The sequence below is a fragment of the Lithobates pipiens genome, unplaced genomic scaffold (assembly GCF_037356315.1).
Source record: "Lithobates pipiens isolate NorthernLeopardFrog02 unplaced genomic scaffold, aLitPip1_a1.2 Scaffold_3, whole genome shotgun sequence".
Taxonomy (NCBI): domain Eukaryota; kingdom Metazoa; phylum Chordata; class Amphibia; order Anura; family Ranidae; genus Lithobates; species Lithobates pipiens.
The window spans coordinates 13,403,972-13,430,155 of record NW_027507790.1 but is presented as its reverse complement, the minus strand read 5'-3'; the positions used below and the strand labels follow the sequence as shown (position 1 = coordinate 13,430,155).

At 43.0% G+C, this 26,184-nt stretch overlaps 1 protein-coding gene across 2 annotated transcripts; it reads right to left on the bottom strand.

Moving 5' to 3' along the window:
* Window positions 1-5,294: 5,294 nt before the first annotated feature.
* On the bottom strand, window positions 5,295-25,966 carry LOC143940163 (L-serine dehydratase/L-threonine deaminase-like). Of its 2 annotated transcripts, none has more exons than XM_077461276.1 (8): window positions 25,701-25,966; window positions 22,004-22,162; window positions 19,110-19,149; window positions 17,366-17,505; window positions 15,854-15,945; window positions 9,384-9,611; window positions 6,483-6,607; window positions 5,295-6,401 (listed from the first exon to the last, which is right to left on the bottom strand). In XM_077461276.1, the coding sequence occupies exons 2-8, from the start codon at window positions 22,154-22,156 to the stop codon at window positions 6,193-6,195; spliced, it is 987 nt and encodes a 328-aa protein (XP_077317402.1). In that variant the 5' UTR covers window positions 22,157-22,162; window positions 25,701-25,966; the 3' UTR covers window positions 5,295-6,192. The 2 variants fall into 2 exon arrangements, with proteins under 2 accessions (XP_077317402.1, XP_077317400.1); XM_077461274.1 differs by lacking the exon at window positions 25,701-25,966 and adding an exon at window positions 24,341-24,462.
* Window positions 25,967-26,184: the final 218 nt, after the last annotated feature.

The following is a 26,184-nucleotide window of genomic DNA, read 5'->3' as shown; positions in this document are numbered from 1 at the left end:
GGGGCCCGCCGCGAACGTTCCGGTTCGGGAAACTATCGGCCACGTTCGCGAAACGTCCCGTCGAAAGTTCGTCCATCACTAATGGCCACTAAAAAGATTGTTTTCAGAACTACCTTCTGTAAAGAGGCTTCTTGTAAGGGTTCAAATGGTGCTCCCAAGAGACCCTGCAAAACTGTTGACAAATCCCAACTGGGACAGTCTTTGAGGGCTACCAGTCTACGTCGAGCGAGAGCCCTAAAAAAAAAAAAATCTAGAAATTAAAGTCTCTTTTGATAAAGTCTTTTCAAAGAAAGCTAAGGCCGCAACCTGAGTCTTCAGGGTGCTGGCTGCTAGCCCCTTCTCCATTCCTTCATGGAGAAACTCCAAGACTGACACCGTGATCTTGACTTTGAGCTCCCTGGAACTGCACCAGGAGTTGAACTTCTTCCAGACCGTCATGTAAATTGCCTGAGTGACTGCTTTCCTGCTGGATAGCAGGGTCTTTACCACTTTATCTGAGAGCCCTTTTGCTTTTAAGAGGTCCTCCTCAGAAACCAGGCAGTTAGCTGTAGAAGTTCCACCTCTGGAAGATTTACTGTCCCCTGGGATAACAGATCTTTTCTGAGTGGTAACCTCCATGGAGGCTTCGAGGGTAGGTTTCGAAGTCCCGCGAACCAAGGTCTTTTTGGCCAAAAAGGAGTGACTAGTATTAAGTCCGTCCTTTCTTTGAATTTTCTCAGAACTAGTGGAATCGGGGGAAGGGGGGGGGGGGGGAAGGTGTAGCACAGCTGGTAGTGCCAGGGGTGAGCAAACGCATCCAACCCTAGTGCTGCATCTCCTCGGTGAAGAGAAAATAATTTGTCCACCTTTGAGTTCTGCTGGCTGTCAAAAAAAAAGTCTATCTGTGGAACCCCCCAGGCCTCAGAAATCATCAGGAACACCTCCTGATTCAGGCTGCATTCTGCCTCTAACAATTTCCGTCTGCTTAGGAGATCCGCAAACAAGTTCTGAGAGCCCTTCAGATGTACTGCCGATAGCGAGGCCATGTTCTACTCTGCCCAGGCTAACAATAAATTGGCTACCTCCATCAAGCTCCTGCTCCTGGTTCCCCCCTGCTTCATTATGTAGGTTACTGCTGTTGTGTTGTCTGACAACACCTGAACATGGTGACCTCTCAAAATCTGCTGAAAGGCCACTAATCCCAGGGGAAAAAAAAAAGGGCTTCAACTCCCTCCAGTTGGACCATCTTTGGGCTTCCTGCTTGGACCAGATCCCCTGAGATGTTTGACCGTCCGTCCAAGTGGGCCCCCCAGCCCCCCAGGCACTTGCGTCTGTTGGCAGTCGCTTGTCCATGGGAAAAGTACACACCAGACCCCCTTGCCCCTTTTCGTCCTTGACGAAATCTTTAGCTGCTTCTCCAGAGGATCCTGATAGGACCAGCTTGACAGAATCTCCCTCTGAAGGGGTCTGGAATGGAACCTGGCCCATTGAATAGCCGGGATTGCTGCCGTAAGCAGACCCAGAACTGCCATAGCCGTCCTGACTGAGACTGCCTGGTTGCCCTGTATCTGCAACTTTTCCTGCTTCTCCACCGGCAGGAACACTTTCTGGAGAACCAAGTCTATCGTATACCCCAGAAATTTCATCTCCTGCGAGGGGATCAGTTTGACTTTTCCAGATTCAGAAGCCACCTTAGGTCCTCGAGATGAGACTGGTACGTCTGGAGATTGATTAGGACCTGCTCCCTGGAATCCGCAAAAAAAACAAAAAGGTGGTCCAGATAAGGGACGACTGAAATCCCCTTTAATTTCAGGGGCTCCAGAGCCTCTGCCATAATCTTTGTAAAGACTCTGGGAGAGGACGAGAGACCAAAAGGCAGAGCCCTGAATTGGAGGTGCCACACCAAACTCCCCAAATTCAATGCTAGGCGCAGGAACTGTTGTGATGCCTGATGAATGGGTATATGAAGGTAGGCATCTCTTAGATCCAGGGATGCCATGAAAATTTGGGGTCAACAATTTCGTGATGGAAAAAAAATTGTATCCATCCTGAAATGTTTGTACCGTATAGACCTGTTCAGAACTTTTAAGTTCAGGATTAGACGGTACTTCCCTGAGGGTTTCCTCACCAGAAAGATAGGGGAGTAAAACCCCTTGCCCTGCTGATTTACTGGGACTTGGATTAGAACCTCTTGCTGTATCAGCTCCTGTAATAAGAGCTTCATTGCAGAGGCCTTCTCCTGATCCCTCAGCAAAGCTGTCACATAGAACCTGCTCAGGGGTGGTTCTGCAAACCCTAACCTGTACCCCTGATCGACTAAGCTTTTCACAAACAAATTTGGAGACAGCTTGTCCACTGTTCGCGAAAAGCTGACAGTCTCTCTCTCTCTCCCCCCCCCCTCCCCACTGGGGAGAGATTGTCACTTGCTCTTGGAAGTCTGCTCTGGGGGATCTAAAGAGGACTCCACCCCTGCCTCTACCTCTCTGTGAACCCCATCGGCTCTTACAGTCTTGGTCTTTTTTATGGGACTGTTGAAGAGCATGAAAATTCTTTTTGGTAACCTGCTTCTTCTTGGCTGGAAATGCCTTCTTTTTATCAGCCGTCCTATCCAGCACTGACTCTAGATCGGGCCGAAGAGCCAGTCACCAGAGAAAGGCAGACTACACAATTTGACTTTAGAGGCTGTGTCCCCAGACCATGTTTTCAGCCAAACTGCCCTCCTGGCTGAATTCACAAGAGCCAAAGACCTGGCGGCTAGCTTGACCGACTCTGCTGATGCATCTGCCATATATTTGACTGCATTCAGAATTAGTGGGAAAGACTCCGAGATCATTGCAGGGCATCCCGCTTCAACATGGCTGTTCTGTTTCTCCACCCAGCATTCCAAGTTCCTGGCCACTACCGTAGCAGCCATGGCCGGCTTCAGACTGACGGACGCTGCATCCCAGGCCTTCTTGAGGATGGAGTCAGTTTTCTTATCCATTGGGTCCTTTAGGATCCCCATATCCTCAAAGGCTAGATCCGTTTGTCTGGATACCTGCATAGACTCTTGGTTTTTTGTTCCATACCTCCAAGTCTTTATCCTCAAAAGGAAACCTTCTCTTGAGGACCTTGGAGAAAAGGGGCTTTTTCTGGGTCCTTCCACTCTTTTCTCACCATATCCAAGAGGACCCTGTGGACTGGAAAAACTCTGTTTTGTTTCATCCAACCCCTGGTACATTTTGTCATGAATTGACAGTTGTACTTTTTCCTCCTGGATTTCTAGAGTCGTGTAGATTGCTCTAAGGTTGTCATCTACCTCCTCTAGGGATGGCTTATAACGAGAGCCCCTGCTATCGTATTCCTCTTCAGAATTCCTGATGGAAGATAAGAGTACTACCCCCTTCATCTTCAGAGTCCTCAGTGTCTACAGGTCTGGATGACAATGCCCTGGGGCTAGGTGGCAAGTTCTCTCCGGCAGGGTTTTGTATCAGGATGGACCTGACTGAACTCAATGAGCTTGTCAGTTCTTTAACCAAGGAAAATAACTCCTTATACTGTTGGGATGTTTCCTCTTCCACCAACTCCCTGATACAAGCTCTGCACATTGCCTTCTGCCACAAGTCTCTAGGGGGGTTTGCAAGAAGGACATTTCCTCTGACTTTGTTTAGCCTTCCCTAGTGACCTTTCCCAAAACAACATACAGGTTAAACTCAAATGCTTTAACTAACTATAGTAAAACAATAGTAAAGCAGAGGGTGCCGCTGCACCTTACATACCTGGGCTGGACCGGTGCTAGGGGCACCTGCCTCCGCCATTGCTGACTTCCACCGAGTGAGACAGCTTCTTTCAATCAGTTCCGCCATCCATTTGAATTTCCCAGGCTGCCGTGTCATCAGGGCTGGCAGGAAGCGCTTGGTCACATGACCCGCCCCATGGTCCCTGCATTCCAGGCGCTTGAACCACGGTGCCACACCCCCTCAGAGCACCCGAGCGTCACCGCAAACGACGCTGTCGCCGCCCGGGACCTGGTTTCCCGAAAACTGAGCCACGCCGCTGACCCGCAGCAACCTCTGCCAGCAGCAGAGCCCTCCCTGCACTTGTCCAGCGGGCACACGATGCCGGTCCTCGCTTCCGTGAGATGATGGGACCAGGAGCTCCAGGAGACCTCTCCCACTGGAGATGCTGCTGGGGGCCAAAGAAACAACCACCACTTTAAGGTAAGCCTTTACTCCCCTGAAGAGAGTGTAGCTTCCCCCTGGTTCCAGGCACATGCTTCCCCCATGGAGGAAAACACTAACTGAAGCCATAGGGAAAGAGGAGGTGTTTTTAAAGTGGGCATGCGTTTCCTAAGAATAAGGTGGAGCTAAACTCTCTCCGGGGTTGTCCTGAAAGGCGATTTAAGAGAAGGAAAAAAAAAAAGTTATTGAAATATGCATTTGTATAGCACTCCATCACTTCCAAATAGCTGCACCAAGTCTATACACAAGATTTGCCAAAACTTCCATTGCCTTACATCTGTAATTGTCACTTAATTTAACGTAAAGTTGTGTGCAAACTTCAGAAAGATTATGATCCTGTGATTTAACATTGGTTTAGAAACCTTCCAGCAAGTGCAATGACATTTTCCCTTGTCTAAAGAAATCAATGACTAAGTGAGAGGTGATCTAGATTCCTTTAAGGTTTCTTCTCAGAACTGGAGTTTAAACTTTAAACCCACAACCGTAAAAGCAGTCTGTGTATGCAGTAAAGCATGCTTGTTATACTCGCTGGGAAACCCAAGAGGTTAATCCTGTGCATTGTGTAAAAAGGCTGTTTGACCTCGTCTTCTCCGATTGTCCACTTTCACTGTCCCCAATCTGAAAAAAACAGCCTTTAGAGTCACACTGCACATGTTCAGTTTGGCGTGTATTGCTAGAGCATTTCTTGGGAGGGTGTATGATCAGCACAGGGACAATTGGCATTGTCCAGACAGAGGATCAGGGGTCCTGCAGCCTCATAGGACAGCCAGAATAGAATGAAAACTCATCCTACAAACTTTACCCAGACACTGATAGAAGTCACAAGACTGCTATATACTGCTGATGAGAAAGGGTATTTAGTAGTTTATATTTACTAAAATTATATTTCCATGCTCTGTGTACTGTGGGACACCAGATATAGTGAATGCAGGTCCTGGGTCTGGTAACACTAACATCTATCACTTTTATGTGCGTACACTAAACACATGATGTGTTTTGCTGTTAGAAACCCAAATAATTAGATTAGTCTCATTATTGGGGGGGAGGGAAAGGGTTTTGTGTCACATATACATTGAACATACAACAAATAACAAATAAATTCAAAATTCTGTATTGATTGCATTACATTTTAAGTTTTATGTAGTATTTCAGCTACAAAAAAAAAAAAACACCCGTGTCAAGTATGTATATACACAATGCAATCACTCACTTTTAGAGGTAGATACATTTAAAAGTAGTTTTCCCATTAGTCTGTTCTTCAAAACTTTGATCTTGTTCTATATCTAAACTGCCCTTTTAAAAATGAAAAATAATAAAATGTAAAAAGAAAAAGTGTGAAAATGTTTACTATTGCGGGATGCCTGAGATACCGGAAAAAATAAAATAATGCATTGATATTTGGCTTTTTTATCCTTTGCTTGTTTTCTTTTGACACTAGATGAAGCTGTGCTTAGACAGTATGGGAACTTCAGCACCAATAGGAGGAAAAACCCACAACTCCATCTACCCAAAGACAAGACAACTTGTGTGGACGCATTATTCTGGTTGTTAGGTTTTCCATGGGAACTTTTTGGTGGAGACAGAAAGTTCACATATTTTACATTGTAATCATGCAAATGGATATTGCTTTTTTTTTGTCTGAAGCTCTCAACATAAAAGGCTAAAATTGTAATCCATGTTAAAAACATTTAAGAAAGCTATAGGAGCCCCCTGGATGCCAGAGGTCAGACCCAAGTAAACATATAAACACTTTATGGAAATTATTTTCAAGTATATGGTGTAAATTGTCCTTTTTGACCAGTTAGTGTTCATTAGCTATCCTGTGACAGACACATTTGGTTCAGAAAACAAGACTTGCTGCTATAGGTATATACAGTCAGTGGTTGTGCAGAGCAGCTGTTTTCATGCTCTTTTCCTAATGTGACAGTAGGACACAAGTCTATCCAGGAATTAGTAGTGTTAAGAAGTCTTTGCCTCGATTTATGCATCCGTGTTAAGCAGCACTCATGGATTTGATGTCCAGCTGCTCCTTGAGCTGGAATAGCCGTGTCAGGGTGATATTGTTTCCACCACATACTATGATAACCAGAGAGGAGAGATCTTGGCTCAGTTTGCCTTCCTTTTGCAATTTTCCAAAGACGTTGCTGTAAACTGCTGCTAGAGCAGCACCACATGCTGGTTCCACAAGCATCTTTTCATCATCTACAGGAATACGAAAAAAAGGGTCAAATATGATATTTATTAGGTTACTAAAAATATATTTTTACACGTGTAATTACTTACCTAAAAATCTCTCAATGGCGATCACTGCATCCTGATCAGAAATTACTTCTGAGAAAACTGGATGTTCCAGAGCTACTTTTAGTGTTTGGGCTCCCACGGTTTTAGCTCCCAGAGTCTTCGCTACACTGAATAGGAAAAAAAAAAAGATAAAAAATTGCCAGGGTTATCAATAGCACCAACAGTTTGTGCAGCACTTAACAAAATGAAGGCAGACATTACAGTTACTTAACAATTTGGTACAAGAGGAATCAGCCCTGCTTATAAAGAACTTGCAATCTAAAAAAAAAAAAAAAAAAAAAAAAAAAAAATGGAGGAAGTAAAATAGTTAGAAGCAGGGTAGGCTTCTTTAAAGAGAAGGGTTTTCTGGGATAGTCGACCGATAGATTAGGGGACAGTCAGACAGATTGGGGTAGGGAATTGCAAAGGATGGGAGAAGGCGACAAGGGAGCTAGAAAGTAGGAGGTCTTGGGAGTACCAAAGAGAGCGGCTTGGTTGGTATTTTGGGACTAGGTTAGTGATGTAGCTGGGGCAGAGTTATGAATTGTTAGTACTTTGAATTTTATTCGTTGAGTGGAAGCCAGTGCAGGGATTGGCAGAGAGTGGCGGAGGACACTGAATGGTTGGTAAGGTGAATGAGTCTTACAGCAGCATTCATTATGGACTAAGGGGGGGGGGGGGGGAAATAGTCTATGTAAATGGTAATCCAATGAGGGAGTTGCAGTAGTTGAGGCAAGAGATAACCAGGGAGTGAATTAAAAGCTTGCTGGTGTCGTTAGTTAAAGAGGGGCAAATTCTGGAAATGTTGGATGCTAGGCAGCATGATTTCAATGTGGGCCTGAAAGCACAGTTCAGAGTCTAAGGTTACCCCTAGCACCCTGGCATGTGGGAACAGTGATAGATGTGCCATTGATCTTGACAGAGAAATCGGGGGAAGGGGCACGTGGGAGAAATATTAAGAGCTTAGTTTTAGATGTCAGTGATGTGTGAGGAGACCGATGGGGTGAGCTGAGGGGCAGAGAGATGGATTTGGGCGTCACCAGCATATAAAAATGGTAGTGGAAGACACAAAAGGCCATCAGCTGACCCAGGGATGGATGTGTAGATTGAGAATAGAAGAGGCCCAAGGACAGAAACTTGAGGGACCCCAACGGTAAGAGGAGTTGGAGAGGAGGAAGAGAGTTCTGACACTGAAGGTGCGGCGAGATAGGCAAGATTCAAACCAACACAGAGAGCAGCCATGGAGACCAAGCAAATGGAGTTTTGGAGGAGGTTGTCAACTATCAAAAGGCAGCGGAAAGGTCCAAGAGTATGGATATAGACATACAATAAACACAAATACACCAAAAGTATTGGGACGCCTGCCTTTACACATACATTAGCTTTAAGGGCATCTTAGGCCATAGGGTTCAATATGGAGTTGGCCCACCCTTTTGCAGCTATAACAGCTTCAACTCTTCTGGGAAGGCTGTCCACAAGATTTAGAAGTGTGTCTATGGGAATGTTTGACCATTCTTCCAGAAGCAAGTTTGTGAGGTCAGGCACTGATGTTGGACAAGGCGGCCTGGCTCACACTCTCTGCTATAATTCATCCCAAAGGTGTTCTATCAGGTTGAGGTGCAGGCCAGTCAGGTTCCTCCACCCCAAACTTGCTTATCCATGTCTTTATTGACTTTGCTTTGTGCACTGGTCCAAATCACTTGGTGAGGGGGGGGGGGGGGATGATGGTGTGGGGTTGTTTTTTCAGGGCTGGGGCATGACCCCTTGGTTCAAGTGAAGGGAACTCTTAAGGCATCAGCACACCAAGACATTTTGGACAATTCACACTCTGAACTTTGTGAGAACAGTTTGGGGATGGCCCCTTCCTGTTCCAACATGACCACACCAGTGCACAAACAAGGTCCATAAAGACATGGATGAGAGAGTTTGGGGTGGAGGATTTGACTGGCCTGCACAGAGTCCTGACCTCAACCCAATAGAACACCTTTGGGATGAATTAGAGCGGAGACTGAGCCAGGCCTTCTCAAGCAAACATCAGTGCCTGACCTCACAAATGTGCTTCTGGGAGAGGAGATGATAGAGATTAATCTCTAACAAATGCAACAGCAGTGAAATAGAACTGTGATGGCCTTGCAAGTTGGCAAAATTAGTAACTTCTATGAAAGGCAAATCATTTCTATGACTCGTAAACTGCTTTACAAAAGCTTGAAGTGGTGTTCTCTCAGGCCAGTTGGTACAGGCAAAACTAAGTAAATTATGAACTTTTTCCTGTGCTAATCATAAAAGTGGAGAATCTATTTGTGATTGATCTTCTAAATGCTCCTGTAAGACAGTCAAAACAAGTACCAAATTCAGGTACTATGGGATGCATAAGCCTCAAATTAAATTAAAAAAAATAAAAATAATTTTTCCTTAACCTTCCCTGACTGAGCCAAATCCTTAGTGTTTTTTTAATCACACGCATCCCCCCTCCGACGCTGCAGCTCATAATGGATGGAAGTCATCAATAGAGGTAGTGCTGTCAATCCATAAAGCAGTGGGCAGGAATAAGTTTGGTCAGGTGCCAAGTGACAGAGTACAGACTTGTGAATCAGCAGTGATAATGCCAATAGCCACATTCACTGCAATCTTTTTTGCCATCCCACTATAGTGCAGGCAGGTAAAGCCTACATGAGAGGGACAACGCTGCTCTGAATTCAGGAGAAGTACAGCATCACTGCTACACTATCACAGGAACCTGCATTAGGTGCATTTCACTAGCAGGTCAACAGGTATTTGGGGGACTTTGCAGGGAGACTAAGAAAACAAAGTGTGAATAGACTCAAGTACAGCACATATTTTTATTTTATTTTTATTTTTTGATAGAAGGCTATGGGTGTACTTTGGTTAAAATTGAGGGCTTACCTGGATATTTCTGGTAAGGTCACTAGATTCCCAGCTTCCACAGCTGCATTTAAGCTATGAGCTCCTTTGGTTTCCATGGCAATGATAGGGACATCATCCCATCCTACTTCCCGCAGGCCTTGAACCACACCACAGAGCATGCCACCACCACCTACTGACAGGGCTATAGCGCCAGGTTTTGAAGGAAGACTTTCTTTAATTTCTCTCACTAGTGAAGCGTGACCTTCCCTGTATGAAAAAGACCATTGTAAAACTTCCGGTTTGGACAAACAAAATAATCACTTTACATTATAAAATAGAACATGTGTTGAGTTAAACATCGCCTAAGCCAAGGTTTCCCTCTACAACTAATATGTTCCATCGCTGGTAGTTAATTTTATGAAGCTACATATAGTGTGGTATGTAGGAGTGAAACTAATTTGATAAACAAATTAAATGAGTTAGCTGCAGCCTAGGAATTGTCCATCTCTGCTAATGCCCAAATGTGTTCCTTGCATCTTCGCTGTCTGGCAGCATGAGCTAAACCCCTCCCACATAAAAATTGAATGCTACAGTGGTAAAAATTTGTCTGGGAGTTTACTAGTAACTGGCAGTTAATAGCAGGCCAGTAAATTTCCCAGTACTCCCATTCCACGATGTTCCTACTAGCAGAAAGAAAAAAAAAAATATCCAAAGTAGAAAACCAAAAGCAACATGTCAAAGCATAATACGGGACTATAGCCGCTGCCTATACCTGTCCTGCTTATATATAGAGTCAGAACGTACATCTAACCACACACCTGACAATGTCATCTGATGACAAAACGCATAAGGAGGAGCTGGAGACATGCAACGCTTGTGTATGCGAGTATTACTCTTCATCTCACAAATAAACTGGATTGAGGTTCTGCACCATGAGGAGTGACTTTTGTCCCTTTATGTGGTTGATCAAGCTTTGGAGGATAATATTGGATTATCTGCTAACCCACAAATATTGATGCTATACTTGACTGCTGCCCAATGCCTTTTTGACCTTTGTAGTTATAAGTGGTGAACCACAAAAAGAAATAATATTCTCAATAGAGTTTGCCAGCATCCCAGTATTAATTTGTATAGAGACCCGTGTGCTTTTTAGCTGCACTTTACTACAGAGGCCTTATTCAGGATATTTCCTGTGGACTTTTTTCTTTAAGGACTAGCATGTTATTTAATTCATGTTTTAAGCACTGCGCTTTTACCCCCCTTTTTTTTATACAAGTATGGGACTGGTCATCCTTATCCTTCCCTTACCACCAGTTGAGCCACTGATCTGGAATATGTACATGCTGATCACACTGCATGCTTGTTCCAGATGTAAAGCAAAAGATAATGGTGACAGCCCCTGAATATACATCCCCAAAAACAAGTCAGCCATGGGCGTCCGCAGAACTTTTTTCAGGGGGGGGGCATCATTTTAGGGCCACCCATGCACCGCAATGTAATGGATAATGGCGGACAGACCCTCCTACCAGACCCAGCAAAACTATAGCAGTGTTCCCTCTGGCTGGACAATTGCTCACTCTGGGTTCCCCGGGGGCGATTCTGGTCAGTAGTATAGCATGTCTGTACCCTGGCAGTGGCTCAGTCTTTCTCTAGTGGCACTGGGCAGTGTGGCTCTCTCTGGTAGTGCTGGGTAGCGTGGCTCTCTCTCTAATGCAGAGTAGCGTGGCCCTCTCTCTGGTGGCGCTGGGCAGCGGGGCTCTCTCTCTGGTGGCGCTGGGCAGCGGGGCTCTCTCTCTGGTGGCGCTGGGCAGCGGGGCTCTCTCTCTGGTGGCGCTGGGCAGCAAACGCCTCTTTCTTTGTCCTGTAGCACTCACTCCCTCAGCTTTTTTCTAGGCTACAGTCTCTCAATCTCTCTCTTGATCGAGCTGTAGCCTCCTTCCTGTGGAAAATGGGGCTGCCAATCCTCGGGACTACATGTCTCATGATGCCCTCCTCTCCTAGTCTCCTTTGATTGGCCCTCGGTAATGGCCAATGTGAAAGGAAAGGAGTGGGCAGGAAGCTGGGCGGGGAACCTGGTGAGAGCCGCCGGCTCTTCTACCTGACAGGAGAAGGGGGGCCAGCGGGGGAAACTTCTGGCAGCCCGCAGCCAGGGCTGCTGATAGAAATCATGGGGCCCCATACAGCCCACCTGACGGGGCCCCCTTCAGCCCCACCCCTGGCCCCGCCCCTATACCGAGAGGCTAGGGTATACAGACAGCACTCCCCCACCAATTTAACACAACTAGAGGATGATCAAATGAAATGGAATCAGTATACATAGGTTAACTTTTTCTGAGAGATATTAAAGGAACACTCTAAACACAATGACCACTTCAGTGATTTGAAGTGATCAAAGGTGGTAGGAGTCAGTATGTGGGATGGCATATGAATATACTAAGGTGGTATAATGATTGGCTTCTAACACGGAGGGCTACACATAGATCAAAATTTGGCTGATTAGTGCTAAACTGAATTTTGATGTGTGTGTACCTAGCTTTACCCAATTTCTTGCTTTAGCTGGCTTCTTCCAGCGCTGAATGGTTCCCTACAGCGCTTGTGTATGTTTTACTGACTATGGTGTCCTTTTATGAAGCAGTGAAATCTATTCACCGCTTCATTCTCCGGCATTCACAGAGGAGATCTCTCCTCTGTATGCCATTTTATAAAGCGGAGTAGATCGCTTCACCCTTGGAGGATTGAAGCGATCTACAGACGCTTCTAACACTGGAGAACGGCCCCTAATACTGGAATCTCGTGAGACTTTACAAGATTACAGTACTAGACATTCACCGATACACAGAGATGTCAATTTATTAAGCATTGATAAATTATCACAGCTCAATACAGTGACACACGGTGTGATTAATGTTAGTAAAATAAAAAGTCCCCATACATAATATATACATGTATACACACACAGACATTATATATACACACACATTATATATATATATATATATATATATACACACACATAAATAGGACAGGGGGACATGGTTACAGTGTTGGGGGGTCTGAACGAGGCATAAGGAAGTTAATTATCTCCCTCTCTCCTCAGATCCCCCCACATTCTCTCTTCACTCCCCGATTCTCCACCTCTGAGCTGGTGAATCGGGGAGTGTGAATTCTGACACAGATCGCCAGTTTGCGCTCAGATCGCAGCTTCATAAACTGGCCATTACTGTGTAATTCAATGAGGATTCTCAGTGTGTGGAGATAATCGGCGGGAGAACATGTTCAAACACTTCTCCCCCGATTATCTCTGGTTCATAAACTGTTTATGGTCTGTGATCAGCGGCGATCCTCTGGATCACTGCTGATCACTGCTTCATAAACGGACACCTAAGCTCAGTTGCTCACACTTCAGCCCCCTTGCGATGTGATGAGGTTTGGTGGAGGAAGAGGGCTCTGCAGCTGGCTGGAGCATGGAAACAGGTAAGTGAAAGAGTCTATTCCCCCCCCCACACACACACATATATACACTGCAAGGTTGGACTTTATTTCATTTCCTGGAGATGGACTGTATATATGTGTATACACTTTCTTTGCTGTTAATACTCAACTTTATGAATATGTTAGGAATATACTGGGATTTTTCAGGTGCTATATAAATATATTCAACATACACAAATATTAAAATAATTATTTTGTGAAATGCATCTGTGTGTAGTACCTGAAAAGTCCATTTTCCTAACATATTCATGAATTTAGCTTTCACTTCCACCAGACCTGTCCTGCTGAAGTACAGGGCAAGTTTACAGCACATATTTGTACAGAGACGGAACAATGGTGATCACAGGAGAAGAATGCAATCTGTCACCTGTTATCTTGCCTTGAGGAGATCTCCGGTGTTCTGTCCTTCCGAGGGGCGGGGGGGGGGGGGGAGGGGGAGGAGGCTCGGTTGCTGATAGAAATACAAGTCCGCTCTTCTCTTATCCATAGACCCGAGTTATCTGAGCATTGGTGATATCCAGGCTCCTGGGGTGATGCTCTTCTCCTCCCTCGGTCAGCCCTGGCCCCTGTGCAGTCAGACTTTTTTTTATTATTATTCTAAATGCTGTTAAGATTGCTCGGGCCCCCCCCCTGCTGGCCAGGCCCGGTACAACAGGGTCAGTTGTACTGGCTTATCAGCGGCCCTGCCCGCAGCTCGCCTTTCTCCTGACACACAGTCGCTGAGTTCTCTGCTGGACTGAGCAGGGAAAAGAGCCCGCAGACACACTATACTGATGGGGGGGGGGGGGGGGGCTTGACAGCACCTTGATGGTGTCACCCCACTGGCTACCCGCACCTTCATAGTGAAGCCAATGTGTTGAATGTGCCGATCCGATACCCGATTCCAGGGGGGGGGCACTTGACACCCCTTGCCCCTACCTGCGACGCCCATGAAGTCAGCAATGGCAACTCCACACCCTGACCAGCGTAGACACCCCTGATGTAGAGTATCTCCATCTCATTTTTCTGGATGGTCACTGCCAGAGATGAGGCTCAAGACTCTCTTAAGGATGCATATTCATGCTATACATGTGCTGGTCATATCTTCACGCATCTTTGAGCCAGTTACACCCTTGTTAGCCATTGAGAGATTGTATGATTACATTCAAGGTAAAACAGATTAAAATGACAGTCTTCTAATCCAGTCTTTTGTAGCTGAACTGGGGAGAATTTTTAGGTCTATGGGGCAGCAGTCAAAAACAAGCATATTTAAAAGAAACAAAGCAGACCAGCATGTTGGGAAAATCATTCCCCATTGTATATGTTTTGTCCAGTGTGAAATTGGGCCTCCTATTAGAGTAGAAGACAGTTCTGAAGACTGAGACAACGAGATGCACGAGATGTGCAACCAACCTTTATCCAACGTCTATGACAAATATTTTTATTTTTAAATCAAGAATGTTATTGTACCAAAGGAAAAATGTCAGTTCTTCATGAAGAGGTGGACTAGTATTTATCAAAAGGAATGTGCTATATTGATAAACTGAATAGAAGTGATATTTTTGGGGTCTTTATAACAATAAAGGTCAAGACAAACCCCTACCACTGTTGCCATCTGTCATTTTTAATTGCAGCGCTTTCCCTTCATCTACTAATCCCAAATACTCCATTTACACAAATACCATACTACTGTCCTATACTCCTTTGCCTTCATTACCTAAGATTTTGTAACTTTAATGATTATGTCTCCCCCTTGAATACAGGATATACTGTAAATGGCAATAGGCCCCTTTCACACGGCGGACCGTATGTCAGTTTTTCACCCATCTGTTTTCGGATGAAAGAGGGACACACATGTATCCCTATGGGATAGTGAATGAACATCTGCTGACATCCAACGTCATCAGTCTCCGCTATGATGCGAAACCGATGACGGAGGAAACCCCTATTTTTCCATCCGTCTGCGGATCGAATGAAAACCGAAAGATGGTCCATTTTCATCCGATCCCCCCATAGAGGAAAGCAGAGATCTGACCTGTCCTTCTCTGCACAGAGTGCAGACAGACTAGTCGTCCGCCGGCTCAGCAGGGGATCAACGGAGCGATCCCCGCTGAGCCAGCGGATGGCTGGCTACAGACCCTCCCGGGATCCGCACGTGTGAAAGGGGCCTTACAGTCATCCTGGCAATACTGTCACACATTTTCTAATTTATCTTACAGGAAACCTTGAAGTCACAATAAATAAAACTCACTGACTGAACATAATTTTTAGTCCAAAAATGACTGTCCCAGGGAAGACCTTGCCATGCTGGGTACATACTGAACATAGGCCTTAAGCAAAGCCATTACCCCTTCTATTGAAGAGATGAGTGCAAGAGACTCATTGAACAGTAAACTCTTTTCTTGCATTGGGCTGTTAGGGGCAGAAGTCATAATATATATATATATATATATATATATATATATATATATATATATATATATATATATATATATATCATACCATACCATACCATACCATACAACAGGGATCAAGTAGTTCCTCCAACAAACAGAAAATGAAGATACCTAGGAGGCCCTGCAAGGTGCTGCACCTGGAGAATACAGCCTGAAAGATTACCTGACAGATTCATTATAGCCAACAAGTTTGAAAGGTTGCTCCTCAGTCTTAAAGGCCAACTAATTATATTACATACACACACTCTTACTATAAACTGAAATCCATGTCGCTGCTCCTCTGACTGAATTACTCTAGTCCTTAAGCACCATGTACAGTCCAAACAGTAGGACACATTCTATTAGACCATAAATTCTAGCTATTTTGAAAGCAACCCTCTTACAATAAGAGCATCAAGACCCCACTATTTGACATTGGTGGTTTAGGAAATGCTCTGAGTGGTCTTCCTCATAGTTTACATACCTTCCTCCTAGATCATATATGTATAATCATAATCTATAATGTTACCGTTTGATACATGTACTGGACACATTTTATTCACTGACAATCATTATGGCTGATGTTGTAAGAAAATATTTTACCATATCAAAGGATCATCAAAAGGGGGGATATACACCCATCCTGGGTTATTCTTCGTCAACTCTTTAGCATGCTCAATTGTCTCATCCAGCATCTGCAAATTAAAGTAGAGACAATGGGAGTTATGTACGAAAGGCAAATCCACTTGATCAATCATGCACAAGCTAAAATGCTAATTTTCCTTGCATGTCCCCCACGGATCTACAGTGACTGCACTTGCCGTAAGTAACCCCCAAATGTACACCTTTGCGAGTTAAGTTAGACGACTTGATAATGTGTAAGAATTGGGTATTCACCAAAAATACATACATTGTTAAAAAATCGTCCAGGACTATACAGATCCATAGTGCTTAATTAGTGGTCATATTAATGCTTAATTAGGACCCCATATGATTCATTAAGCTTGACTATGAAACAAAATTAGAAGTATGAACACACACTGCATGTTCCTTTTTACCCTTCATCTATGGATTTCTGTGGGAAAGAATAAGGACGATGTGGTCAGAACTTTCAAAACACTGCATTGTGCATACAGCAGGACAATGCAGTTGTTGTAATTGACAGTGGGGTTGATTTATTAAAACTGGAGAGTGCAAAGTCTGGTGCAGCTGTGCATGGAAGCCAACGAGCTTCTAACTTCAGCTTGCTCAATTAAGCTTTGACAAAACCTGGAAGCCGATTGGTTTCTATGCAGAACTGCACCAGAGTTTGCACTCTTCAGTTTTAATAAATCAGCTCCATTGACTCTGAAAAGTTGGACATTCTAAGTGCTCATTTGACTTTCAAATATAATGTATTAGGGTGCCTGTAGAAATGTTAAATAAAAAAATCTGACTCATGAACACCATTTTGAGAAAATCAGTGCATAAGCATGACATCTCACAAGAGCCAGAATGCGTCTTAAGCACAATGGGTACACTTAGCATTTTTGCCTTATATAGGGGACCAACTGATTTTTCGATCCAAGAGGATTTTCCCAATCATTTTATTGCTATGGTCACCCCCAGATGCAGGAAAATACGTCTGAACTACACATTAGTCAGTTCCAAACTGAATCAATGATTTTAGTAATTTCCTTAAAACTAGTATTTGCTGTTGGCCTTTGCGGATGTTGAGATTATATTTGAGGAATCTAAATCTAACTAGTTAAATACTACTGATAAAAAGTTTTGTAATAGAATACAATAAAGTGTAACTGCATTTTAGAAGTTATATAACCTGATTTTAGACATCTTTGCTATTAAGTGTAAATAACGGCATTTCACTGCCTTGTTTTTTGTCTTTTATGTGACTTTTCATCCTTTACAGTAGGATGTAAAAGCTTATGCATTATCCCATTTCCTAGAACCTTAGGAGTACTGTATAATTGAAAATAAATAGAATGATCTTTCTATTTTGCTAGATCGCTTGTAGTGCTGATGCCAAGGTCCACAACAATGATAAAGTTAAACACTCCATGCCCATCATCCTTTTTGTAGATGCAAGTACCATGGCCAATTTTAAGGTAAGCGTACCTCCCCCACTACACACACTTTTGCTCCTTCATCCTTAACCCTCTGAATGGTAAAAGCTGGAGTAGTGGTAGGGACAAGGATGGTGGCAGGAATGGACAGCATGCGGGCACTGTAAGCAGTTGCCAGGCCGGCATTACCACCTGTAATAACAAACAGATGTTAACAGAAAGCTTGATGCATGTGTAGTATGCTGTAATTTTAATCACTGTACCAAGGAACATATCTAACACTTTTTTTATGGCAAAAAAAATAAATAAATAAAAATAAATAAAGTTCCACTGGGGTGGCTTTACTAAAACTGGAGTGTAAAATCTGGTGGAGTTGTGCATGGTAGCCAATCAGCTTCTAACTTCAGCTTGTTCAATTAAGATCTGACATAAATAACTTGGAAGCCGATTTTGCACTCCTCAGTTTTAGTAAATTCACCTTAATGTGTCATAAGCTTCCCCTGTGATGCAGATCTCAACCTATAAAACTTTTAGGGAGAAAAGTTTGTCATCTGAAAATTGGTACCACATCCTTTAACAATATGTAGAAACGAAATGAGACTTTTAAAAAGGTGCAAAATACACAAGGTAATATCAAAAATAAATTTTATTTTTACAAAGATTAAAAATAGAACATAATCCATCAAGACAATGAAAGACCTTTTCGGAATGTGCAAAAATTACAACATTCTCTACATGTGTAGAGAACAGCTGCACTGTCTACTGAAAAATACGCATAATTACAAAACTATAAATGCCTAATATATACACCCGTACTTCAGTTTTATCCCAGTTTGATCCTCTTGACCCCAGCCAACTTTGGGATAAAACTGAAGTACGGATATATATTAGGCATTTATAGTTTTGTAATTATGTGTATTATTTTTCAGTAGACAGTGCCTGATTAATGTAAAGTTCCTAAGGAAGCTACTAAACCAGTGGAGAAACATGTAGAGAAGTGTGTAAATTTTGCACATTCTGAAACGGTCTCATTGTCTTGATGGATTATATTCTAGCGTTTTTAATCTTTGTAAAATAAAATGTATTTTTGATATTATCTTGTGTATTTTCCCCCTTAAAAGTCCCATTGCGTTTCTACATATTTTCTAGAACTTTGTTAGTTTATGATAGCGTGGGGAAGGATTAGAACCCCTTTCAGGTTTCTATTGCTGTTTATCCCCCATTCAAGAGTTTAAACTGCTTCATTTTACAGGCAATACTGGTAGCATGGAGAGGAAATAAGGTACACATGAAGGTCAAAGAAATTATTTTCTATCAGAGGTTGTAATACCTTTTACATTACAAAAAAGTAGTTTTATTGCCGTCTTAGTTAGATTTTCTTGTCCTAGGTGGCACCAGTCATTAGAACAGAAAGGAATGGGAGATCTTTTCAATGGGGACATTGACAGCAATATAAACAAGACAAAAAGGTTCTAACATTCCCTATCCAAAAAACGAAAAAAAGTTTTGGGCCGAGTTAACATTACTGGAGCTTATAGCACAGTAGAAAGAAGAATTCAGTTTAAGCTTTGACTTGACATTCATTTTAATACAAAAACTGTAGTAAAAATAAAATTAAATGGCTGCATGCAACTACTTAAGAGAACCCAAGGCTCAAAATGGGGGGGGGGGGTTACTTAGTCTTTTTGGCAACAGTGCTACGTATACGGTAGATTGAGCATACCTGGCACGTGCAGTGCCAACAAAAGGTAATATCTGACTATAGAAACAAGAATTTAACCAGTTAGGAAACTCACCTGAGGAGCACACAAAATGGATACAGCCACGTTCTGCCCACTATAAGAGAAGACATTTAAACAAAATTAAACTTATTACTGGGGATTATTGCAATTTATGCAATATTGGCTAGAGGAAACAATGGTCTTCACAATACATTTCAGAAGTGCAATGATGATTTGCAAAGTACAATAGTGCATAGCAAACAAATTTTACCCCACATCAGTCAACACAATGACAAGCTGAATGCAGATTGGCATCTTTGCAGTTCTACCCTTTTTACTTTGTTTCCATCTTGTTGCTGAACATACCAGAACTTTGACTATATAAAACTATTTAGCATAACATTAGGCGGGTCAAATATTGACTAACAATAGGATCAGGAGGTGGTCTCGGGAGAGAGAGGGAGAGAGGGAGAGAAGGAGTCCCCCTCTCCAACCCCCCACTGCAGATACATTAAGTGAAGGCGATTCACTAATGGAGGAAAACGTGCTTACTCCCAAAACCATTCATTTATCATCATGAATTAACGGAAAAAGTAAATAAAAAAAAAAAAATGGTGTCTTTAATAATCACTCCACTTTGTACTGTGCTTTTAAACAGTATCTTTGTTGGTCCACTCCACACTGCAGACAAAAACCACTGCAAGTGTTCCTTTGTTCACTCGCCACCGCCACTTGTGCTCAAATACCAGATGTGCTCTTCTTTGACCTATATCAGAGATATGCAATTAGCGGACCTCCAGCTGTTGCAGAACTACAAATCCCATGAGGCATAGCAAGATTCTGACAGCCACAAGCATGCCACCCAGAGGCATAGGCATGATGGGACTTGTATTTTTGCAACAGCTGGAGGTCCGCTAATTGCATATCTCTGGCCTATATGTTCCAACAGCACAAAACATGCCTTTTTCCCCTTAAGGGATTGGTTAGCCCCTAACTCCAGAAGGTGCCTGCCCTCTCATCCACTTCTCAGAGTAAAAAGAAACATAAAAACTCCATAGTGCTTTATCACTTGGAAAAACATTAACCAACTTGGATACTGGACACTTTCACCCCCTTCCACACTTTGTATGACAACAATTGAGCAGACATGCAACACTGTTCCCAAACAAATTTTTATCATTTTTTCGACAGAGCTCTTTTGGTGGCATTTAAATCAGCCCTGAGATTGTGCGTTGATGAAGTTTCACTGATCGACTACGATAAGCTGATTATCAGTGTAAATGTGCCTGTCAGAATTGCCAGTTACTGGCTCTCCTTTCTTCATGCGGCGACAGCGCGTGAGGAAAGGACTGCCAATAACCAGCAAGTCTGTTTATGATGCGATTGGACACATTTAATCACATGCAGGGCGGCCATCGGAGGGGGGGGGGGGGGGTACAGCCGATACAACTGTAAGGGGCCCCCAGGCCAGAAGAAGGCAGGACAGGTGAAGGGGAGCCATGTTGTGCACTAAAGAAATGTTCTCACAGCTTCTGCTGCTCCGTCATTGAGCTCTCTACTACTACCTCTGGATACTATGTGCACGTGGAAGAAGGTGCTCTGGTCAGAGGAGACCAGAATTTAACTTTTTGGCCTAAAAGCAAAACGCTGTGTGGGGCAGAAAACACTGCACATCACCCTGAATACACCACCCCCACCGTGAAACCTTGGTTGTTGCAGCATCATGTTGTGGGGATGCTTTTCTTCAGCAGGGACGAGAAGCTGGTCAGAGTTGATGGGAAGATGTATGGAGCCAAATACAGGGAAATCTTAAAAGAAAATCTGTTAGGCCGCGTACACACGGGCGGACTGTTCGCCCAACTTTGTCCGCTGAACAGTGTTTCAGCAGACAGTCCACTCGTTTGTGGGCTTCAGCGGACTGTTTCAGCGGACAGTCTGACGAACAAAGTTTTTCGGAATTTCCGTAAGACAGTCCGCTGAAACTTGGTTTCAGCGGACAGTCCGCTCGTGTGTAGGCTTGTTCGACAAACTAAGTTTCGCGCATGCTCAGAAAGGATTTACACGGCGAAGGTTGCATTGCAGTGTATTGGACGTCGAATTTCTCGTCCCGTCGTACGTGCCGTTCACGTCATCGCGCACGCTTTCAGCGGACTGTTCATCGTGTGTGGTCAAGTCCGTTCATGCAAATTTTGAGCGGACTGTTTGTCGGATTGTCTGACAAACTTAGTTGGGCGAACAGTCCGCCCGTGTGTACGCGGCCTTAGAGTCTGCAAAAGACTTGAGACTGGGGCGGAGGTTGATGTTCAGGTCAATCAGCACCTACCCAATTTTGTCCTAAGGAAGCAATTTAATGCAGAATGCGTTGACCAACCAGCTTGGAAGAGTTCATGATACATGTATAATCTTTCCATAATGGACTGTTCTATAATAATTTTTTGAAACAATCCATGCCTCCTTGTTTGGTATTGGGGTATCTGTTGACCCTTGAGAATTGCTGTTCAGACACTCTCCATCTAATCAGACAGAGCTTGAGCCATTTTGCAAAGAAGTTACTCTAGATGTGCAAAGCTGGTAGAGACATTCTGTGGATGTACACCCAAATGAGTTTATATACATGAGCGCTACAAATTCACATTGCAAAGCGGAAATTCACTCATTGCTTAGTGATTGAGGTGGCACTGTGCTCCCTCCCCCCCCCCCCCCCCCCTCCGCACACGACTTAATATTCTTTGCAAAGTGAATTTTCAGTCCATTTCACCTCATTCAGTAAAAACGCATCTTGCAAATTAAAAACACTTTGAAAAAACTCTACTTCAAGCAAATTAGTGTCACTGCTTCTGCTTTCAGTAGTTTTGCCATTAAACACTGGGGGGGGGGGGACCTATTGAAGTTAAGCTTCCTAATTTACATATTCAAATTGACACAACTTCAAAAGCAGTCTGATAGGCATTCATTGGCTGTTTACTAACCGTCTTACACAGATGTCCAATGCCACGAATCTTGAAAGAACCTGTTGGCTGAGCATTATCAAGTTTTAGATAGACTTTGGTGCCAGACAGTTTGGACAATGGCACACTGTTTCTGAGAGGGGTATTCAGATGAAGACTTCTAATCTCTGCCATCTTGACCTACAAAGCAAAAAGAGAAAAAGTTCTAAACAACGGGGGAATGTGGCTAGCGTTCCTTCATTAGTATAGCTTATTCTCCTAATGGGAATGGACAGCCAAGGACTGATGGGAACATACAATATAAAAGTAAAGGGCTGCGTGACGGCTATAAAAGTCTGTAAATCAATAAATAATGCAGCCACAGTATCCAGGTACTGGTTGTACATTGATGTTCTTGGGTTTAGAGGTCATTCTTTCCAGCCAGCGATTCTGTGCACAATAAGAATGATCATAGCGGCAGTTCCACCACTTGATCGTTCTTACAGGCGACGGAAGGGGACGCGTGCCCTGCCCCCCCCCCCCATGCTTTTCCGGGCTCTCCCATGCCTTTGGGGGCCCAGAGAAAGAATCGGCCAGTGCTGGATGAGGACGATAGAGATTTCCGATGACCAGATGGTCACCAGTCATCTCTATGACCATCAGAGGCCTGGGCTCGACATTCTGACGACACGCCCGGGCAAGTAAAAGATCACGGCTGTCGGCATGAGATCGTGAATTTTTTTCCCCTCGATCTCATGCTTTCCAGCCTGGAGGAGAGATGTGGGGTCTTATTGACCCTGCATCTCTCCATACAGAGGACCGGTCACAATAGATTCCTATTACAAGGGATGTTTAGATTCCTTGTAATAGGGGAAAAAAAAAAAACAAAAAAAAAAAAAACGGTAACCTCTAAAAATTTTCAAAGCGTCACCCATGGAGATTTTTAAATACCGAAGTTTGGTGCCATTCCATGAATGGGCACAATTTTAAAGCATGACATGTTAGGTATCTATTTACTCAGTGTAACATCATCGTTCACATTATAAAAAAAAAAAATAATAAAAAAATATTGGGCTAACTTTACAGTTTTTTTTTTTTATTATTATTGCGGAAATACCATGCAATGACTGCCATTTTATTCCCTAGGGTGTCTGAAAAAAAAAACAAACAAAAAAAAACCCCATCATGTTTGGGGGGTTCCAAGTCATTTTCTAGCAAAAAAAAAAAAATATATGATTTTTACATGTAGGAGAGAAGTGCCAGAATAGGCCCGGTACTGAAGTGGTTAAACTATATAATGAGGAAAAGGGGTAGAGTTTGTAGTTCAAATCAGAAGTGCAGTCTAGGGTGACAACATTGCTCTTTCATAGATACAGTACTGAGTGTTGTCACGCTAGGACAAGATGAAGTGCATTATCACAGGGTGAAATCTCCCTATAATTCTAGAGGCACAGGGGATAAGCCACGCTAGACTTGTCTATAGACCTCAAATATACTTTGGCATGATAATAATAATAATAATTCTTCACTACTTTTACTGACTTGTAAAACAGCTCTAATGATCTGCCTTTATTAGCTGGTGTACTCAAGACCCTTGGAAATGTTCTATACAGAAATTTCCAGTTAGCCCTGGCTCGCTTACACGTAAAGGGACAGTTTCCTAGATACAAAGACTTTTGTAAAAGGGCAGAATTCCCAGGATTCTCCTTGGGTACCAGTCACAGAACGAACCACTAATTAGTATGCAGTGGCTACAAGCAACACGCAAGACTACCACTTGCTGTACATGTAAGTCCATAAATACAATGTTATTTAAACAGAATATAAATTGACTGTCAGCATGACCATGAACAGCCTTTAATGATGGTCTTTAAGTTTTTTTGTTTTGTTTTTTGTGTTCCTAAAAAGACCCACCATACCTAATTAACTTCAAACCTATAGATTTGAAGTTTTTTTTTTGTTTTTGTTTTTTAATATGCCTAATTTTAATGTTTAGAATTGCTGCTGATAATATGGACATCTTCATTGCGTGCTAGTTTAGAATATTGTAACCATTTTGTATAGAAAACAAAATGCATCTTTCCTCCATCTCAAACTACTTCTGTACCTGCGTTCCTATGTTCAGAACACACAAATAATCACTGCTTCCCATATCTATTGCTTTAGGTGCCTATAAACCAGCTTTAGCAAACGTATTACAAGTGTGTGTGTGTGTGTGTGTGTGTGTGTGTGTGTGTGTGTGTGTGTGTGTGTGTGTATTTATTAGTGCTGGCAATTTTTGCAGTGCTTTACATATAATGTACACATTCACATCAGTCCCTGCCCTAAAGGGCTAACAATCTAAGATCCCTGTCTTGCATGCACATAGAGCCAATTTACCAGCATGTCTTTGGAGTTTAAGAGGAAACCCACAAAAGCACAGGAAGATCATGTAAACTCCATGCAGTTAGTGCCGGTTCAAACAGGGGCGACACGACTTGCAGCGCGACTCAGACACGACTTCAGCAGCAACTTGCAAAACGAAGAGGAGATGGGACAATCAGATTGTAATGTGTAGGGTGAGCTTCAGATCCCTTCGGGCTCTAGTAGGTTTCCAAAAATGGCTTTGATATTAAAAGATTTTTAATTTTTTCTTTCCCCCCAAAAGAGGATACGTTTATGGCAGGGGGGTCTCCAAACAACGGGCCAGTTTATTGCCCTTGAGATGTTGGGGAGGGCCAGATTGTGGCCAGCAGGGGCAGAAAATGTCTCGGGCCCAGCACCAGTGAGAATATGGCCTCAAGGCTGGTGGTTAGTAGGATGAATAGTATCTCATCATTGGAAGAAATGGTGCCCCCTTGTTGGTGCCAGTGGCAAGAATAGTGCCTCAAATTGGTGGAAGGAATAGTGACCCAAGGGCCAGATAAAGGCTAGCAAAGGGCCACATCTGCAGCCTGGAGACCCCTGATTTATAGCAATGTCCTGTACAAAGATCTGATGTGAAAAATGTTATAAACAAAAGATACATTCATAGGAATGTGCTGTACAAAAGGAATCTGATGTGAAAAAAAAATAAAGTCCTGTACAAAGAGAACTTATGTTAAAAAAATAAATAAATACAAAAAAGGTGAAAATAAAAAGCTACATTCATAGGAACATCCTGTACAAAGATCTGATGTAAAGAAAATCTTTTCCCCTCCTTTCCTCTTCTTCACATCAGATCTTTGTACAGGATGTTCCTATGAATGTAGCTTTTTATTTTCACCTTTTTTGTATTTTTTTTTATTTATTCTTTGTATATGACTTTTTTTCACATCAGATCCCTTTGTACAGGACATTTCTATGAATGTATCTTTTATTTACACCTTATTTATAACATTTTTCACATCAGATCTTTGTACAGGACATTGCTATGTATATCTTTTTATTAAAAAAAAAAAATACTACATACGATGATATTTTATTATGTATCTTTTTATTTAAAAAAAAAAATAAAAAGATACATACATAGCAATGTCCTGTACAAAGATCTTATGTGAAAAATGTTATACATAAGGTGTAAATAAAAGACATTCATAGAAATATCCTGTACAAAGATCTGATGTAAAAAAAAAAATGTATAAATAAGGTGTAAATAAAAGATACAACCATAGGAACGTTCTGTACAAAGAGAGCTGATGTTAAAAAAGAAATAAATAATAAGAATACAAAAAGATACATTGCTAGGAATGTGATGGGAGCGTTGCTCTCATTGCCTTACCTGCTCTCCTTCCAGTGACACGTGGTGCTGAGGACGATTTGATTTTAAAGCCGCTCACACGGGAGAGCACTTATAGGTCCGCGAGTCATTCCGGTGGCCAATCAGAGGCCAGCTACGCACACACCCCCCCAGCTCTCACCCTCTGTGCGGCAACAGCTGTGGGACCATCCAGCTACACGAGATCTCAGACAATACCAAAAGGGATGAGCGTGGGGGGAGGTCACTAGCAGCTAAAGGAAATGCCGGTTATTTTTAGAGGTTACTTTACCAAAAGGAGGACAAATACCCCCCACCCCCCCGGTGTGTGATGATCGTTCAGGTTCTTGCTGAATGTGGTCAGGTTGGTGAAAGGGCTGTGAGTCAGCGTGTGTGTGAAAGGTCCTCAGTGGGAAAACAAGCCGCTATGTTCTGTGAGGATAAACAGGCAGGAATGTGCTGCCCCCAAGACACATTAACATATATGCTGAAAACACATTCCATGTAC